This window comes from Megalobrama amblycephala, unplaced genomic scaffold (genome assembly GCF_018812025.1).
Source record: "Megalobrama amblycephala isolate DHTTF-2021 unplaced genomic scaffold, ASM1881202v1 scaffold414, whole genome shotgun sequence".
Taxonomy (NCBI): Eukaryota; Metazoa; Chordata; class Actinopteri; order Cypriniformes; family Xenocyprididae; genus Megalobrama; species Megalobrama amblycephala.
This window is the reverse complement of record NW_025953363.1, coordinates 23,594-43,863: the sequence shown is the minus strand read 5'-3', so window position 1 is coordinate 43,863 and position 20,270 is coordinate 23,594. Positions and strand designations below refer to the sequence as shown.

At 37.9% G+C, this 20,270-nt stretch overlaps 1 protein-coding gene, 1 long non-coding RNA gene and 3 gene segments (V, D, J or C); 4 read left to right on the top strand and 1 right to left on the bottom strand.

Moving 5' to 3' along the window:
* The window catches only part of LOC125261424 (adhesion G-protein coupled receptor G6-like), a 44,097-nt gene extending 37,597 nt beyond the window's left edge, over nt 1-6,500 (top strand). For all 3 annotated transcript variants that reach the window (XM_048179983.1, XM_048179985.1, XM_048179982.1), the window contains 3 exons: nt 4,864-4,916; nt 5,005-5,046; nt 5,152-6,500. In XM_048179983.1, coding sequence (XP_048035940.1) covers nt 4,864-4,868 — 5 coding nt within the window. In that variant the 3' untranslated portion in view covers nt 4,869-4,916; nt 5,005-5,046; nt 5,152-6,500. The remainder of the gene's footprint in view (nt 1-4,863; nt 4,917-5,004; nt 5,047-5,151) is intronic.
* A 2,044-nt stretch (nt 6,501-8,544) lies between these two features.
* On the top strand, nt 8,545-9,108 carry LOC125261423. The segment is given in 2 exon segments: nt 8,545-8,593; nt 8,683-9,108. Coding segments are annotated over 2 exon segments (387 nt in total).
* Nucleotides 9,109-10,149: 1,041 nt separating this feature from the next.
* Nucleotides 10,150-10,759, top strand: LOC125261421. The segment is given in 2 exon segments: nt 10,150-10,313; nt 10,422-10,759. Coding segments are annotated over 2 exon segments (435 nt in total).
* A 3,044-nt stretch (nt 10,760-13,803) lies between these two features.
* Nucleotides 13,804-14,306, top strand: LOC125261431. The segment is given in 2 exon segments: nt 13,804-13,852; nt 13,942-14,306. Coding segments are annotated over 2 exon segments (408 nt in total).
* Nucleotides 14,307-14,969: 663 nt separating this feature from the next.
* On the bottom strand, nt 14,970-17,010 carry LOC125261434. The gene is made up of 2 exons (XR_007183291.1): nt 16,359-17,010; nt 14,970-15,423 (listed from the first exon to the last, which is right to left on the bottom strand). It is a non-coding gene; the product is annotated as an uncharacterized LOC125261434 (long non-coding RNA).
* Between the last annotated feature and the right edge of the window lie 3,260 nt (nt 17,011-20,270).

Below are 20,270 nucleotides of genomic sequence, written 5' to 3'. Positions count from 1 at the left end.
GCATCTGTGAAAAAAATGTGCACCACCTGTATGCTTGCAGAGAGCACGCGCGATGCCTGCACCACATCCAATCATTGTAGTCCCACGTTGGTTTGATTCGACAGCATCTAAGCAGGCACACTGAGCAGTCCCCGGAAATGTCCCCGTTTTATAGCTCGTTCAAAATAATCCGCAAATACATTGCAAAAAAGCCCGACCAACACACAGCAGCCTGTTGGTTATTGGAGCAATCGTGTAGTAATTATATTCACCAACAGAGGGGGCCGTGCAGCTACACTGTCACTGCTACACTTGGTCGCGCGCGCGCCGCTACTTCATGAAGACCAGAGCAGAGCGCCATTATCATCAATTATCAAAAGAAACATCGTTATTGGTTTCAACTTTTAAGGTAGTAACATACTAACTATTCATGTTAAATTAAAGTAATACGGTTTTGTGTTTTATAACAGGGCTTCAACAGGGTGCTGGATTGTTTTGGACAATTTAAACGTCCTCAGTCACAAAGCAGCAATTTCCACACACGTCTTAACTGTATCACGAGGTGAAGGTACACTCAGATATGAATAAATAAAACAATTATAATAAAATAATAATACACTTGCAACTTACGTAGTGTTTAAAATGAGTCTAAAATGCAAAATAATAGTTAAAAAGTTGTAATTTCTGTACAGCTCATGAAAATGAAAATATTACATTCAATAATAAATGTTAAAAATATTTGTTAAATGCCATTTATTTATCTTATCTCATATTTATGTTGTTTTAATTTTGTAATGTGATTTTTCAAAATAGTGTAATACTTTTTTTTTAGTTAGGCCTGGTTAGTAGTGTAATAGTTTTTTGGTGAATTGTATTAAAACCAGACCAAAAATCCTAATAATAAAATTAATTCATAATTATTATTAATGTAATGATATAGGGAACCCATATTTACCTTTCAAGTTATCTGTACTTAACTATATAAGTTAATTCAGTGAAAAGACCACATTACCCCATTACTCAATTGAACTGAGGGAATCACTTTCCTCAAATCATTTGAGTAGTCTCAACTTATTAGGGTTTACAGTGAACAATTAAAAAACAAAAACCTTCCAAAATGTATTGTCCCCGTTTTTTATTAATAGTTAATAACAAATGAGATTTTGGTGATATTTTGACCACTCAAGTAGGAAATGTCCCCGGTTTCCATTTCAGAAATCTGGTCACCTTATTTTATTGATGACATGTTTAAGTTAGCCCTAAGTTTAGGCTAAAAGGACCCATGTCTATTTGAAAGTTAAACTGTTTTGCAATATGAGGTCAATACAATACAGGACTGAAGCTGCTGTGCATTGTTCTAGTGCAATATGCTGTTGAAATACAAGCATTTTTTGTGAAAATTTAAATTTTCTGTTTTTTACTGTATTTGATTAATGTCATTGTATAAAAAGAGGTTTAAATAAATACAAATCTTACAGACATACATGATTTGTATACATTTTATTTCTGTGGTAAGAGGACTTGAAATGACTCGAAACTAAAATGGTAGGACTTTGGACTCGACTTGAGACTTGTTGGCTTTGACTTTTGACTCGACTCGGGACTTGCCTCATCTTTGACTCGACTTGACTCGGGACTCGAGGGCAAAGACTTGAGACTTACTTGTGACTTGCATAACAATGACTTTGTCCCACCTCTGCAGTCAGTCAGACCTTAGTTTACCCTGGGCTATGTCAGAGTTGGCACAGGTCTCAGAGCAGCTCGAGACAGACAGCAACTGGACACTTATCCCTTCTCCCGTCATGAGTCCGGGAGGAACAGGTGTGCAAATGATCCAGCCTGAGCTCAAGAGTCTCTCTGACCAAACAGCAGCATGGCCAGAGTGGTCGCCCACACACCTTGTGTATATAAAGCTAACAAGCACCGTGCCCTGGGGCCTCGCGGAGGCAAATGCCACCAAGGACACTTTTAAAGATGTTCAACAAGGTCAGAAAAAGTCCATCATCGTGCCCAAAACAGTTACACATGACCAGGTAGAAACTTTAGCAGAGGGTTATGCCAGGACAAGCCTGACAGAACATGAGTATAGTCTTACCTATACCACCCCTTCCTTTTCTTCATCAACCTCCCAATTGAGCTCTTTCGACTATCTCCCTGATCAAACTATTTTACTCGTAGCGCCTTTGGCAGCGAGCCCTCTCGCTCCGCAAGGCAGCTATCCCCTCACAACAGAGACACTTGTTATCTCCTCTCTCTCTCCCTCTTTTAGTGTCGAGCCGGTGAGTGGACTGCTTATGGATTCAACCCGCAGCGCTGCCACTCTTATTGAGCCTCTGAGTTCATTGCCTACTGCAGGGGTTCAAAGTGACTCTTTAATGACAGAGGCCATCAGACCGAGTCTGTTGATGTGTTCCCATCTCTGACACCTGGCTCAGCCCAAAGTCTCTTTATCTTTGATGCCAAAAAACAACACTGACCTGGTTTTACCCTCAATGAACAATCAGTTTATCCTCTCTAAAAACCCACAAGCTGTTGACTCCAGCCAATTCCCAACTTCCAGAGTTCACACTTTGTATCCAGGCATCGAAAGCGGCATTTTTACGTCAGTAGTAGGCAGCGGGTCCAATTTAGATTCACCTCTGGTGCTGGAGCCATCGCATGGAAACAGATTGCCAGAGACCCTTTTCAGAGACTTAAGCAAGCAAGGCGATGTTAATCCTTCAGAGACTGATCTGAGGAACTTGTCGCATATGCCTCATATTTCTGTCGGTTCTGTAGTGGCCCTGATAGACGAATGGAGAAGTTCTCAATCTTCATCCCTTAATTCAGACTCTCAAATGAAAGTGGAAATGATAGATGTATCACCCACATTTAATTTGCTCTCCCAAAACATTTTAGACTCTGGCTTAGATCATGGCATGTTCACTACAACATGGTTGGGCTATTCCGGGGAGAGCTCCCAAATTTCATCATCTGAAATATTTCCCACCCTTTTGTTCAATTTGATAAGAATGAACCAGATGAGGCCTCACCTTATGAAACTAAATTCAGATATCAATCAGAGACAATGGACATTTCTAACTTCATAAAGCCTGCTGATGTGCTTGCTTCTCAGTCTGAGGGAGAGATTTATCAGGATGGATTTGTTATTTCTGTTGCATATAGTCGAATAAGCAGTCCAACCCACACATATGTTAAGCCACCACTACAACATGGTCTCTCAATACAACAACTTCTACAAATATATCAGAAGTCTCTAAGTCATTTAACCAAAACAGCACTCATGACTCTATTGATCAACATAATAACTTCACAAACATGACCACTGAGCAGATTGTGAGCCATTCAAACACCATTTTAGCCTATGAATTGTTTAGAACAGATATACACACATTTGAATCATTGTCAGTGAACTTGCCACACACTCCTCCTCATTTGAAAATGACTATGACTTATGCAGATCTGTCATCTCTTACCCGATCAAACCCTGCTTTTCATCAATTCTCTTTACAAGCAGCATGCCATCAGAACTTGAAAGGAGTGCTTCCATTCCAGTCATTCAACTCTCCAAATCAATGGACATCTCAAGCAGTTACAGTCAAGATCTGCTGGACACTAAACATGTCCACTCCTCAACAACAAAAGCAGCCATTTTGGGCCAAGAATGAATCAGCAAACCCCTCCAGCCACAACCACAATGTGCTCGTTGTTCAGCCCTCCACCACAGATATTGACGACCAGTCTTTTGTCCCCTCAAATGGCACAGTCGACACCCCGACCAAAGGAGTCAGCGCAGGTTTTGGCTCTGTGCACACTGGTGCCACCAATGGAACTACTACAGAACTGGCCCCATGTCCATGTAAAGCTCCCTTTCATATTACATGTCTGTGTGGACTTTCAACCAGGAACAGTATGTTTTCCAATAACAATCTAGAACTTAGAAAGAAAGATAGCTTCTTTTATTGCTGAATCCTGACTTTCTGAGCAAGTGATCGTAGAATGATGGGTTGTTCAATTGTGGAGGGAAAAATCACTCTGTCTTCTTGGTGTGATCATTTTAATTTTTGATTCCATGTGATTTACTAGAAGAAGTAGTAAGATATTAACCATAGCCAGTTCTGAGAATCATTCAGTTTCAGTTCTCTTCGTATACTGGCTGTTACTCGCTCACTCAAATTGAGTGCATAGGTCTCTTGTAATTATCCAGATTTGTATTATTCTTCCTTCTTAGGAGACTACCTGAAGTTTTATTTTTTTACATTGAACAGTTCAGCTTCATTTTTAAGAAGAATTTGCACTCTGGTGATTTTACGAGAGAAGTGTGCTATCTTAGAAAGCTTTCTCACATTTTCAATTTGTGGAAATAATTATTTATTTAATCTTTATTATATCTGGAGTCTCCTAAGAAAGTCTTGGCATGGTGTAGTTATGCATTATAAAGTAGTCCAGCAGTAACAATTCAAGATACATGAGAGCCATCTTGTGACAGAAGTGCAGCATAGCAGTAGATCTCAAAAAAACTTGGCATGATGAACCAGGATTCTCCTTTTACAGAGGAAATTTTCTACAGAATATCCCTTGTGGAAAAAAAAAAAGAAAAAAGAATATCCCTTGTGGTTATTGATGAACAAGCAAACACCCACAGGGATCTTAAGATGATGATATCTCAATGGGTATATCTATATATTTGTTTTCTTTCACTGTCAAATACATTTCAAGTCTCTTTTAATGGATATTATGATAACTGATAATTTTATGAATTCTGAAATACTTAGTTTGCAGATTGTACCGATATAATTTGTTTTCCTCCTCTGCATTAGCTCTCAATTATATCTCTTTCTAAACATGTCACTGCTTACTAATCCATTTCTGTGATTTTTACAGCTTAATCAAACGTTTCAGAACTGGATCTACAGAGTTTATGTTAATGGTGTCAGGTAGGGTTCTTTTTTTAATTGAAAATGAACATCTCTTTCTTTTATCTAATGATGACTGTTAGCAATCTTGTTCTCATCCCCTTTTCAGTCTCCAACCTGACACTGTTCTCTCAAGGGCCACAAAAATTCGGTAAAACATTTCAACAGTTCTTATCTATTCTTAATAATGCAATGGTAGTAACCATGTTTTCAGTATTTTTGATGTCTAAAAAATGTGGTGTTACATTCTACTTAGACAAACCTACATGGCCCTGCTGGTGTATAAGAATACCACTGATGCAAGTCGGACCTTGGCAGAGATTGAGAACAGGCTGAGAAATGCCCCTGTAATTGGAAATGGCTTAACATTGGACATTGTGTTCGTGAATTTAATGGGTATGGCATGATCCATAGTGTTGAATAATACAGTAGCCCTGCAGGTTATGACTAAGCATTTGCATATTTATGGAGTCAAAATAATGCCGCATATATACGCAAAAAAATAAAGTTTTGCAAAAGAAAATTAAAGTATTGAGGAAAATAATGTGCTTTTTGCAAACAAAAATAAAGAATTGCAAAACATAAAAGAAACAGCGTGAAAAGCAATGATTTTGCAATACATATTTTCCATGGTCATATCTATTCATTTATTTGCAACGCTGCTTTTATTTTGCGTGTCAGTCTAGTTTGAGCTTGCGATGCCGTTTTCCCTTTGCGCTTCGTTTTTCTGCGCGTCTCGCTTTGTGGCACTGTTTTGATGTGGGGGTGGAGTCAAGGGAAGGGGGCGTGTACAAGATGTCTCCCTGGAAGTGACGTCATCGGCCCGAGACGCAGCTCACTGATCCAGGTACTGTCATGATCATAGACTATTATAATAAACACTAGACGCCCCACGTACGTCAACGGCGCTGCCATGTTGTGCTGGGCAACGTTCCCATAACACAACTGAAATTGAGAAAAATGCCTGCTTCGTGTGCTGCTTGGGGCTGTACAAATCGCTGCACAATTGAAAACCGGTCTCGGGGAATAACCTTGCACAGGTAAGACTGAACATTTGTTTCTGGTTGTATTTGGTCATTATATAATTGATAGTAGCTGGCCACCGGAGTCAGTCAGACTAAAATAGCTAGCGATGTCACTAGTTAGCTGTGAAAGTTGAGACGTGAGTTTACATGATTTCTAATATAGTTTTAGCTTATGTTAATTTATAAACTAAAGTTTAAATATGCATCTGTATTTTATTAAAACCGACTTTTATGACAAGTACTCGTTACGGCTAGGTGACTGATATTTTGTTAATCTGTAATGTTAGTTAGTTGGCTAGCTTTTCACACATTTAAGGTTTCACAAAGACAACGAGTTGAGGAGACAGTGGGAAGTAGCTAGAAGGGAAGTTTCCCGACTCATCTACATTATTTAAAAGTTTGCCATTAAATGGTGATTTGTTTATATATTTATTTCTTTTTCAGTCCATTGCAACCAGGGCTACACAAGCCTCAAGCTGAGGAGTGTCTGTCAGTGGACTGTTCTCACCATTTCCAAGAGACTGATGGAAAATATATAGCCTTTTGTTGTTATTATTATTATTATTATACCAATACTATATTATTATTGTACTAGTCACTATTTATTAATTTTTAATTATTGTCTATATTATTCTGCAATTGATATTACATTGTATTTGCGATTATTATTATTATACCAATACTATTATTATCAATCTGTTATAGTTATGATGTTATATTATTGTCTATATTCTGTAAATGATACTACATATTCTATTGCTATTATTATAGTATTATTATACTATATGCTATTATCAATATATTATTATGATATTATATTATTGTACTTAAACTATTTTATAAATGTTCTATTCATTACTATTTCATTTGCTGTATATTGTTTATTGACAATATTATATACTTTATTATTGACTATATTATTATATTATATACTACATAAACTATTTCTTATAGTGTATAACAAACTATTTACTATTCTCAATTTCTTTATTTGCATTGCACTGTAGATGTACCATATCATATGTATTACCATAAATGATCCATCAGTTATCTTTGTTGTTGTATGTTTTGGAGTATCTATCTGTATCATTTTAGTGCTATAAAAATACAGAAAGCAGCCTGTGTGATTTGTATTTGATGATTTGTTTAATTTTATCAATGGTGGTCAATTCTAAGCTCAAGAAAAGCTAAAATTGCGTTAAAGACAGAAAATCCCTTTTTTACAATAAGAAAACTTTATTTAATTTAATGTGAAAATTAAATTGTATCTCAGTATGGGCGTTTTCACAATTCTTATGCAAGAATAAAGCAGTCAAATACATGACAAGCCTGAGCTTTGACTATTTCTTAATTAAAATAAACATTTTATATGTCTAACTATAGAGATCTTAAGTAACTAGAACTTTTTGTACACCACATACATTATAAACCATTGAAATTGGTTGATAAATGTAAACGTTATTTTTGTTTTTATCCAGAAAAACCGCAGCTCGTCCGTTTACTTGTGTTTGTTAACAGCGCAGTCTTGCCCCGCACAATATGGCGGACTCGTTGACGTATCGCAGCAACAGTCCAAAGCGGCCAATAGGGCGTCTAGTGTTTATTATATGTCTATGTGAGGCACACCCGGTCTGAACCTTCTCTGTGACCTCTGACCCCTCCAGCGTCCAGCTCACCTGCGCCCCCTGCATGTAAGGGAATATGTGTGTGTTTTGGTTCAATGTTGTGACCACGTTATCTGACATGACACAGTTCAGAAAGACTCAGAGAAGGTCTGATGATGTTCTTTCTGCAGAATAAACTCGGCCTGTATTCAAACCCTGATGTGTTTTATACACGTTTGTTTCTCACAGCTATAGAAAGTGTTTCTGGATTGATGTTTCTGAGCTGTAAAGGATCCCAAAGACAATTCAACATGCTAAACCTATTATGTTAGGTGGTGAACACGTGCATTGAAGCTATCCAAAGGCCAAATGTTTGTCTTATGTTGGCCTTATACCCTGTTAAGTAAACTTTGCAGGGCTTGTACTCTTTGGCTCAAACAATGACTTTAGGTCAGAACTTAAAAACTGTTTGTCACTTTTGCAGCCGTTACAGTTACACACACAGGAGCCCCATTGAATAATTCATCACTGTATTAACTGTCCTTGTTAATCTCTGTCCTGTTCATCAGTGTCTGTCTGTTCACACCGCCCTCTAGTGGCACAGTGATGTAGTGCAAGATAACATGAATAAAACTGTTGAAGGGTTTCTGTCATCAGTACAGCTGTGATCACCTGCGGTCTCGTACCTGCAGTCGAATTACAGTCGAGCTGATGATGCTTAGATAATGATAATGTAGATTTAAAACATTTCATCTTATCACAATTTGAATTAGTCCAAAATTTTATGCCACATTTTTAAAGTTCACACTTAGTGGTGTATCGTGATTACATGATACATATTTGATGTTGTGATTGACAGGATGAGATGAACGAGGTCCTCCTGAACCTTCATTTAGAGCCTCATTTAAATACAGAATGAGTTCATTTGCATATTGATCAGATGCTTCAGTGCTCTGAGAGTGTTTATAGTGCTGTGAGTTTAACACTTCATCACTGACACACACAACAATCTTCATCAACATGACCTTCATCATCATCTTCATCTGGACTCTCACAGCGTTTGCTCAAGGTTTGTGGAGCACAAGTTTGATATCAATTCATTTCCTCAAGTATATTGTCAAAGTTTTGAGTTGATTTTCTTCTTGTTGTGTGTTTCAGAGTGTAGAGGACAGATCACCGTCACTCAGAGTCCCTCAATGACAGCAGCTCAACCAGGACAAACTGTGAACATCAACTGTAAAACCAGCAGTGATGTGTTTTATTATAGTTCTGATGGACATTATTTAGCCTGGTACTTACAGAAACCTGGAGAAGCTCCTAAACTCCTGATTTATTTAGCAAACACCCTCCAGTCAGGAACTCCATCTAGATTCAGTGGCAGTGGATCTAACAGTGATTTCACTCTGACCATCAGTGGAGTCCAGACTGAAGATGCTGGACATTATTACTGTCAGAGTTTCCACTATCCAAACAGTCAATATGTGTTCACACAGTGATAAAGAGTCGTACAAAAACCTCCGTCAGTCAGAGTCACAGTGACTGAACTGATACTGCAGCTGCTCAAAGGAGGATCTGAAACAACATCGTCACACAAACATCTGAAATAAAATCATCTAAATTAATCTGTCACTCTTAATAATTATAGAGGTCAGAAAGAGATTTTGTGCTCTTATAGATCAGTCACACGTTTGAGATCTGACTGATTTCAGTTGCCGCCTTTTATTAATAATAGATGTTAATTTTCATAATTCTCCATGGTTATTTGATTTGAGTATCTCATCCTAACATGTCATTTGTACACTATACACTGTATTCATACTATATACTGCAGACAGTGAGAGTTTTATATCAGCTGCTGTTTTAATTGTAGTCCTGATCAACAGTTCAGTTCAGACACGCCTCTCCCTCCTCTGCACCAATCACAGCCTCTGATCAGAAAGAGCAAGATAAGAATATTAATTTGTGCTTTTCACTGAATTTTTATTGAAAACTTGTTCACAAAACTATAAGAAGATACAAACTGGTATCTGATGATAACATGAGCTGATAAACCTCAGTGTGAACTGATGAATATAAACAAACCTCTGATCCAATGGAGAGAAACTGGAACAGGAGAAACTTCTTCAGCTGGTCCTTACAGAAACCTGGAGAAGCTCCTGAACTCCTGATTTATTCCACAAACTGCCTCAACAGTGTCATTCACTGAAGTCAAACAGTGAATCTGAGCGAGTTAAACTCATATTTCATCATCAGGTGGAGTGATTGTGTTTCTCTCAGAATAGAGCAGATGTTCATCGTCCTCAGAGGAGTTTGATGATCCTGTGACTCCAGAAACACTCAAAATAACTATTGAGCAGAAAAACATGTAGAAAACAGTTTTTTTTGCATTTTGAAATGTAGAATCTATAAAAACTCAATAATAGATTATTGTTCATTAAACTGTTGTATAAAAGCAATATCACACTTGTAATCGTGATGTTGTTCTGATATTGGGATTAAACAGCGCTCCTGTTCATCTGATGTTGCTTCATCAATAAATGATTATATTAACATGTGAAATGTTTTGTGAAATCTCAATGAAACCACATTAAACCATCTTAAACCTGAAGCGTTTGCATAGAGAGAGTGTTTTACATGAGCGACACACGCTTCAGTGCTCTGCATGTGTTTATAACTCTGTCAAACATCAAACATGATCAACAACTGTTTTTCACTAGAACTGAACCTACAACCAACAAAAATGACTTTCAGCACCATATTGATCTGGACGCTGGCAGTATTATGTCGAGGTTTGTGTCAGTAAAGATTACATACATTATTTATTTGTTATTTTTATGTGTTGTGAAGATATATGGTTGTAAAAGTGTTTGTGATTTCTAATCTTTCTCTCTTGTCAGAATCTGTTGGTCAGGTGACAGTGACTCAAACTCCCTCAGAGCTGCTCTCTCAAACTGGACAATCAGTCACTGTGACCTGTAAAACTAGCAGTGATCCAGACTGTTGCTGTAATGGCAAACAGTGTCTCAGCTGGTTCTTACAGAAACCTGGAGAAGCTCCTAAACTCCTGATTTATGGAATAAATAGCCTCCAGTCAGGAACTCCATCTAGATTCAGTGGCAGTGGATCTAACAGTGATTTCACTCTGACCATCAGTGGAGTCCAGACTGAAGATGCTGGACATTATTACTGTCAGAGTTGGCACTACATCAACAGTAAATATGTGTTCACACAGTGATAAAGAGTCGCACAAAAACCTCCGTCAGTCAGAGTCACAGTGACTGAACTGATACTGCAGCTGCTCACACACTTTCACACACTTTCACACACTACTGACACACAGAGGACAAACACCGGAACTACACATGTGCTCAAAACTGACTTATGACTGAAATCTGCTCTATTAGGGACAGATTTACTAAACAAGGTAAATTACAGTGAGAACACAATTCCAAAAAAGTGCTGATGTGAGTGTAAAGTTCTGCACTGAATCTACTGACGTGACGATGCTCAAATTAAAGAACACGAACCGATCATTTCCATAATGACCAACACAATCACCTAAGAGCAGCGCAAATTATCATGTTTTTTGGGGCTGTTAATAATGGTGCAAATACCAGTAAATTGATTAGTGTAAACCTTAGTAAATCACCTTGCGTGATTCATTTAAATACTCTCCCAAAAATGTTGCGTCTGAAAGGGAAACTCCTGCATGTGCAATAAGGTCAGCCACAAAAATAACTGCTCACGCTTTTCAGCGCTAATTTTTCCACCGCGTGTCTTTAGTAAATCCTGACAGTAGTGTTTTTAACGCCAAAAGAGGGTTTACACTTGTGCTAGCTGATAGTAAATGTGATCTGATCTGTGACAGACGGGTTTGACTCGACTAGAATGACAGAGTAAACTGATATCAAACAAACAATCATGGTGCCTTACAGTAGGTAGTTTTGTTTTTGTACATCAAACTCTGCACTGATCTGAACCTTCTCTGTGACCTCTGACCCCTCCAGCGTCCAGCTCACCTGCGCCCCCTGCATGTAAGGGAATATGTGTGTGTTTTGGTTCAATGTTGTGACCATGTTATCTGACATGACACAGTTCAGAAAGTCTCAGAGAAGGTCTGATGTTCTTCCTACAGAATAAACTCCACCTGTATTCAACCCCTGATGTGTTTTATACACGTTTGTTTCTCACAGCTATAGAAAGTGTTTCTGGATTGATGTTTCTGAGCTGTAAAGGATCCCAAAGACAATTCAAGATACATGCTAAACTTATTATGCTAACTTATTATGTGCACTGAAGCTATCCAAAGACCAAGTGTTTGTCTTATGTTGGCCTTATAACCTGTTAAGTAAACTTTGCAGGGCTTGTACCCTTTGGCTCAAACAATGAATTTAGGCCAGAACTAAAGTACTGTTTGTGACTTTTGCAGCCGTTACAGTTACACACACAGGAGCCCCATTGAATAAGTCATCACTGTATTCACTGTCCTTGTTAATCTCTGTCCTGTTCATCAGTGTGTCTGTCTGTTCACACCGCCCTCTAGTGGCGCAGTGATGTAGTGCAAGATAACATGAATAAAACTGTTGAAGGGTTTCTGTCATCAGTACAGCTGTGATCACCTGCGGTCTCGTACTTGCAGCTGAATTACAGTCGAGCTGATGATGCTTAGATAATGATAATATAGATTTAAAATATTTCATCTTCACAATTTAAATTGGTCATAAATTGTATGGGGTGACCCTGAATAGTCGACGATTCGAATCTTCGATAGGAGAAGCCTGATTCGACTACCAATCTCACAGTCGAATCGTCGCAGAGGTGTTATGAGAAGAGATATGGGGGCGCTCAATATCTGATTTTACATAGACATACCGGTTCTTTCCCATTAGGTTGATATACAGCCTATTATGTTAATACCATAAATAAAAATGTGAAAAGAAAGAAGCTTTTAATAAATATTTTTAATGTGCGTGAATAAATCCAACCTGTGACCGATTTAAGTTTCACTTCCATGATCCGTGACCGGCAGATGAGCATCTTTACGGCAGGGATTAAATCTTCAACAATGTCTGGGATAAAGTGTACAATTGGATGCACTTTGAAATGGTAAAAGATGATCAAAAAAACGTATGATGCAAGTTGTGCCAACAGCTCATGTCCTAGAACTCAACAACGACAAACACTGCGGCGCGCTTCTGCCGGCCAACGAGCTGACTATAGCACGCTATTTGGAAAGACTCAAACGGACACAGGCAGATCGCGTGAAAGACTAGATTTTTGTCTCTCAATCAGGTAGGGTATTTCAGCCGGATGTAATTTGATTTTTGGATGCTGTTAATGTTTAGCTAAAAAGACTGCCACTCCAGTTTAGTGTTTATTGTCTCTGCAGTTAAAACGACAAGTTGACAATTCTAGCTATAATTTTGTTATTTTAATCATTTCTTTAATTTTAATTTATTTATTGATCACTCTGGGTTATTTAATTTAACTATTTCTGGCTTGTGTTTTGAATATATGTTCCCCTGCACTTCAGGCATTTATTAGAACGGTATATTCTGTTCTAATTCAATTCTGTAAATTAATGTTTGATAAAAAAAATATATATATTTGGTTATTAGGCCTATGGTTTTTGGTGCATCAATGTTGCGCTGTAGATTAGCTTGCTCGCACAGACAATTTAGCCGATGTAGGCCTAATTTGATTTGCCAACATATGAAATGTATAACTGTCTGCAGTGTGGCCTTTCTGCAGTAATATATATATATTATAAAGTTTATTGATCCAAAATGTTTTTACTCATTTTCTTCTCTATCTTTGAGAGTGTTCTGTACATCGTGGCTCTGAATGTTTATCCAGATTGCCTTTCATTTGTTTAAAAAAGATCAAATCATTGTCAGTTTCGTCTATCACTTGACAGGCAGTTTGGTCGGTTTATTAGAAAGATGTTTCTCTGTGCTGTGTGTGAAAGAAAATAAAAATTGTCTTCATTTTCCGTGTCCCGCTCCATCTCGTGCACAGTTCAGCGCGCGAACCTTTCAAAGTCCGTGCGCACTCTCTAGTGATTCGACTATCAGTCGAATACAGGCAATCTGATTCGAATTGGATTCGACTATGTACATCCGTAGTCGAGGACACCCCTAGTATGCTTCATTTAGAGCCTCATTTAAATACAGAATGAGTTCATTTGCATATTGATCAGATGCTTCAGTGCTCTGAGAGTGTTTATAGTGCTGTGAGTTTAACACTTCATCACTGACACACACAACAATCTTCATCAACATGACCTTCATCATCATCTTCATCTGGACTCTCACAGCGTTTGCTCAAGGTTTGTGGAGCACAAGTTTGATATCAATTCATTTCTTCAAGTATATTGTCAAAGTTTTGAGTTGATTTTCTTCTTGTTGTGTGTTTCAGAGTGTAGAGGACAGATCACCGTCACTCAGAGTCCCTCAATGACAGCAGCTCAACCAGGACAAACTGTGAACATCAACTGTAAAACCAGCACAGATGTGCAGAGATGGCCTAGTGGAGATGAAGGTTTATTCTGGTACTTACAGAAACCAGGAGAAACTCCTAAACTCCTGATTTATTATGTAAAAAAACTCCAGTCAGGAACTCCATCTAGATTCAGTGGCAGTGGATCTAACAGTGATTTCACTCTGACCATCAGTGGAGTCCAGACTGAAGATGCTGGACATTATTACTGTCAGAGTTTCCATTGCAGAAGACGTTCTGATGGTCATTGTGTGGCTGACTATGTGTTCACACAGTGATAAAGAGTCGTACAAAAACCTCCGTCAGTCAGAGTCAGAGTGACTGAACTGATACTGCAGCTGCTCACACACTTTCACACACTTTCACACACTACTGACACACAGAGGACAAACACAGGAACTACACATGTGCTCAAAACTGACTTATGACTGAAATCAGCTCTAATAGACTGTGATCTGTCCTGTGACAGACGGATTTTACTCAAATAAGCTCAAAATCTGAGAATACAGAGTATGTAAAATGATATGCATATGTTGTTTTGTTTTTGTACATTAAACTACACTAAAGTCATGGCGTATCAGTAACATGCAGATGTTTCTCAAGCAGCTCCTTCATCTAAAGCTGTTTCTAAATGTATTACTCATAACTCATTTCTCATGAGCAGAAGTGAAAGTGTTCCAGTTGAGAGCGTTGAACCAATCAAAGAGTGAAACTGTGAGTTTGAGGTGAAAATCACATTTGCATTGGCAGGTTTAGTGATTGTGATCCTCTCAGAATAGAGCAGCTCCGTCTCCAGTGACCATGTTCAAACCCCAAGAGCTTCATTTGACATTTCCTGCTAAATGCAGCTGTTCTCAACTATTACAATCAATCAAAAGCAGCTGAAACTTTAGTGCAGGACTTTGAATGAACGACACACTGATCAATGATGCAGTCGGACACAAATGTAACGCGTTCAGAAGCTTTATTGAATGAACAGCAATGGCAGCACATTGAAAGACTGCTTCAGTATTGAGCTGTAAATCACGTGACTGCTGTGAATCCTGCCGGACGCTCAGATACGGCTCGTCTGGACCGGAGAAACATCAGCACTGGGAGCTCTTGAGGAACGAGGCCTCGTGATCAGCTCCGTCATGTCTTACTCTGCAGACGAAGCGATCCGCGCCTTCCCAGCGTGCTTTGCTGAGGCTCAGGACGCTGCTGCGGCTGTAGCGTCCGTCCCGCTCGCTCTCTGTGCTGGTCTGAACCCCCTCGGTGACCTCTGACCCGTCCAGCGTCCAGCTCACCGTCGCCCCTGTGGAGAGTAAGAGCTGAGCAGGCAGAGCAGTGCGGCTGAGTCTCCAGAGATCTGCAGAGAAGAGGGCGGCAGCAGAGACACGGAGGGCTTCACTGCGGGACCAGCTGCACAAACACACACAAACAACACCAACGTCTTTAGATCATCAATTAGTCAGATGTCACACACAGTAATGGAGGAAAAATCACAATCATTTCATCTTTACAGAAATTCCACATCACTGCTTTCTTTCATAAACCACATAGTAATGATCCTGTATTTAAATTTCAATATTCTCAGTTCAAATAAAATATTCACTGCTACTAAATATATGAAGTATAAGATATATGAATAAATATAAATCAGTTCTCTGAAGCAGACATGATATACAGCAAATATTACAGTCATTTCATCTTTTCTGAATAAGATTCAGTTTAATCTCAAACTGATTTTAAAAACATTGTCCACAAACTGATGATTTATATGTAGAAAACAAATTTAAATGATCATTTCATTATTAACTTAAGACACTCACAATCATAATTATCAGCAAATGTAAGATAAAATTATGATTATTTAAATTATTTTCAAATATTTCTTTGTCTGATGATGACGCCTACAAAACTGAATTATTTTGTCCGTGTCATCAAACTTTTGTTTCATGCATTACAACATTTCTGAATTATTAAATTTACTAAAATTTATGGACACAATTATGTATTTTAAGAAATAATTGAAAATGTCAGAAAATATTGCAATCAATATATTTAAAAAACAATGAATGTTAGTTATTATAATATCTGAAAATACGCATAAAATATGCCTTGCAATAAAAAAAGATAAATATCATGAAATATCACTGAATATAAACATGTAATTATGAAACAGCAGACAAATTTAAAGAAACTATGAAACTATTAAATTTACTATGAAATATTGTAGTTAATTATTTTTCAAACTATTTTATAATTTTTAAAAACTTTTTGCAAAATGCTTGTTTGAATAATCTAAAAACAAAACAATTATATATAAAGATTTTTAGAGAATTTTAGAGACTTACTGATGGTCAGTTTAGTTCCTCCACCGAAAGTGTACCACAGTGCTTCATTCTAGTGAAAGCGTCGTACAAAAACCTCCGTCACACTCAAATGAACACAAACTCCAGCAGAGAAAGAGACGAACGACACTCACACACACTGATATGAGACTCAACAGCAGCTCTTCTCAACATCAACATGATTGAGCTGAAAACACACACTAAATATTCATCTTTAAAAGAAAAAACTGCTTTATAATGAAATCTTTAGCCAGATTTAGATGGTCATTCTCTATTGGATGACCTTTGACCTGTTCTACAGTATCATGATGATATCAAATCTGCAGCACAGGTATTAAATGCTCTCAGCATCAAAGTCTGAATGAAACTGATCATTAAAACAGTGTTTAGAGGGAGAAGATCCACCCAAAATAACATGAAGTAAATCAGGAGTGTCTATTTCTGAAAATGATCAATAGAAATTTATTAGCAAAGATACTAAATGACAAAACAGTGTTTCTGCTGTCTTCAGGTAAATGATCTGGAGTGTGTTTGCATATTGATCAGATGCTTCAGTGCTCTGAGAGTGTTTATAGTGCTGTGAGTTTAACACTTCATCACTGACACACACAACAATCTTCATCAACATGACCTTCATCATCATCTTCATCTGGACTCTCACAGCGTTTGCTCAAGGTTTGTGGAGCACAAGTTTGATATCAATTCATTTCTTCAAGTATATTGTCAAAGTTTTGAGTTGATTTTCTTCTTGTTGTGTGTTTCAGAGTGTAGAGGACAGATCACCGTCACTCAGAGTCCCTCAATGACAGCAGCTCAACCAGGACAAACTGTGAACATCAACTGTAAAACCAGCTCAGATGTGTTCAGATTAACTAATGATTATTTCTCCTGGTACTTACAGAAACCTGGAGAAGCTCCTAAACTCCTGGTTTATGAAGCAAACACCCTCCAGTCAGGAACTCCATCTAGATTCAGTGGCAGTGGATCTAACAGTGATTTCACTCTGACCATCAGTGGAGTCCAGACTGAAGATGCTGGACATTATTACTGTCAGAGTTTCCACGTCACCACTAGCTTTGTGTTCACACAGTGATAAAGAGTCGTACAAAAACCTCCGTCAGTCAGAGTCACAGTGACTGAACTGATACTGCAGCTGCTCAAAGGAGGATCTGAAACAACATCGTCACACAAACATCTGAAATAAAATCATCTAAATTAATCTGTCACTCTTAATAATTATAGAGGTCAGAAAGAGATTTTGTGCTCTTATAGATCAGTCACACGTTTGAGATCTGAGTGATTTCAGTTGCCGCCTTTTATTAATAATAGATGTTAATTTTCATAATTCTCCATGGTTATTTGATTTGAGTATCTCATCCTAACATGTCATTTGTACACTATACATCCCAGCCAGCAGAGCCATGTGGGGCCCAAATGGGTTTGACCTGGGCTATCTAACTGGGACCCAGCCAGTTTTGCACCCAGTTTCCATGTAGGCCCCACATGGATTTGCCCAGATGAAATGAACACTGCTTAGTGTGCACACTACAGGCTGTTTAATGTAACACTTAATCAGTGTTGGAGGTAATGAGATAATTAAGTGATTGAATAATGATTTTGTATTAGTGAAGAACACCTGCTGTTAACAAGCAGAATCACTGAAGGAAAGAGAAACACAAGAACTACTTCCAGCCACAGCCTTGGATGAAATCAACTGAAGATAAAATACATTACATCTCTCAAGATCTGATTAAACAACTCCACAAACAACATTAGCTTCACTTATTACTAACCAGACTGACTTTATTTCTGTCAGACATCTACAGAAGTTCGTATTAAGAATTAAGAAGAGGCTTAGATGTTGATTACTTATTTGAAAGTAATAGTTTGATTTGATGTTACCATTGTGGCGATCAGTGTGTGCTTTAGTCAGGCTCTTGACTTTTTAACATTAGTTTTTCTCTTGACAGCTGTGTCTGTTTGTTATGTTGAGAACAGCAAGAGAAATATAATCAGCTGCTGTAGGCTGATTGATGATAAGAATATAATCATCATATATTGGCTTAACTCATTGATATTATGTGGGAGGTTTATACGGGTAGCATGATATTAATTCTGTTTTATTGTTATGATTCTACAGCAAGAGAATAATAGAATTTAATCAGAACATCAAACGATTTATATCACACCATTTACATATTTTGGGCTCCTGTGAGTTTTACTCGCACACAGACATCAAGAGTCAGCGTATGAATCTCAGCAATGGTGACATGCTTCATGGTGCTATGCATTCTGAGTGCATCATACGAAACCATAGACAGTAAAAAAAATATGGACGTAGTGTCTGTGACGTCACCCATAGATTTCTGAACAGCAGTTTTATGAGGGGTGAATTCAACAAAATTTGATGATTGCTAAGCAAACTGAGAGGAGAACTAACGTGTATACGCACGCCAGCCGTCTGGCCAAAATCCCATAGTATTCAGGCGTCAGACGTAAGATATGAGATGTTAGACGTCACGGTCACGTGTTGGAGCTGCGCTCAAAGTGCGCGGCGGCGATTATGGCGTTCGGACGAGCTCATTAATATGACGTTGCAACGTGCACTCGTCTCTAGTGATGGGAAGTTCGGATCATTTTACTGACTCGGACTTTTGAGTCTCGTTCAACAAAATGAACGAATCTTTTTTCGAGTCATTTCGTTCATTTCGTTCATTTTAGCAAAATGTAATTAAAATGTTACGTGTTACTTCCCCAACACATCTACTACTTATGCAAACGTTGATCCCACTACAAACAATACAAAACTACAATGCTATAAGATTCAGAAATGATTAATTCATTACCTGGGTCTTCAGTTTATGACAAGCTGATTAAGCTCACCTCACCTCTTGTCTGACAAGTCTTCGGGTTTAAGTCATTCCTTAATGACGTGACAGGCAGTCCCATGCTAAACCAATGCAGTCCGAGCCGCAAAGAGAATTGATTAGTTCATTTCATGAGTCTTTCGGGTTTTTGAGTCGTTCCTTAAACACGTGACAGACCCATACACTAAGCCAATGCATTCTGAGCCGGAAAGAGAATTGATTAGTTCTCTTCATGAGTCTTTCGGGTTTTGAGTCGTTCCTTAATCACGTAACAGACCCATACGCTATTTCTGACATTTCTGTCACTGTTTTTGTTACTGAGGATCTGTGGTGTGTTATTATAAATAAATAAAGCCCTGTTATAAATAAAATATTGATTAATTTATCTTTTTGACTGTCTATCTGTAAATAAACACTAGGCTATATAATAATATAATAATCCAAGCCTACAATACAAAGTATTTATAGCCTAGTTTGTTCATTTTTACTCCAATTTTGAGTTTGCTGTTATAATAATTGCTTTTCCTAGGCAGACTTGACATATTGGTCTAATATAAGAAGATTCCTCAAAAAGGACATAATGACATAAATTAAAAGCAAATAACATTTTGAATTTGAATTATTAATGTTAGTTTAAAACATCAAGGTTATGATAACTTCAGCTTTAACAGTTGTAACACAAACTCAAACAAAACTGGAGAGTTAACGTTATTTATTAATAAATATAATGTGCTTGGGTCACACAGCATAGTGTATGGGTATGTCACGTGATTAAGGAACGACTCAAAACCCGAAAGACTCATGAAGAGAACTAATCAATTCTCTTTCCGGCTCAGAATGCATTGGCTTAGTGTATGGGTCTGTCACGTGATTAAGGAACGACTCAAAAACCCGAAAGACTCATAAAAAGAACTAATCAATTCTCTTTCCGGCTCAGAATGCATTGGTAGCGTATGGGTCTGTCACGTGATTAAGGAACGACTCAAAACCCGAAAGACTCATGAAATGAACTAATCAATTGAATCATCAGGTGAACTACTTCTAGCAG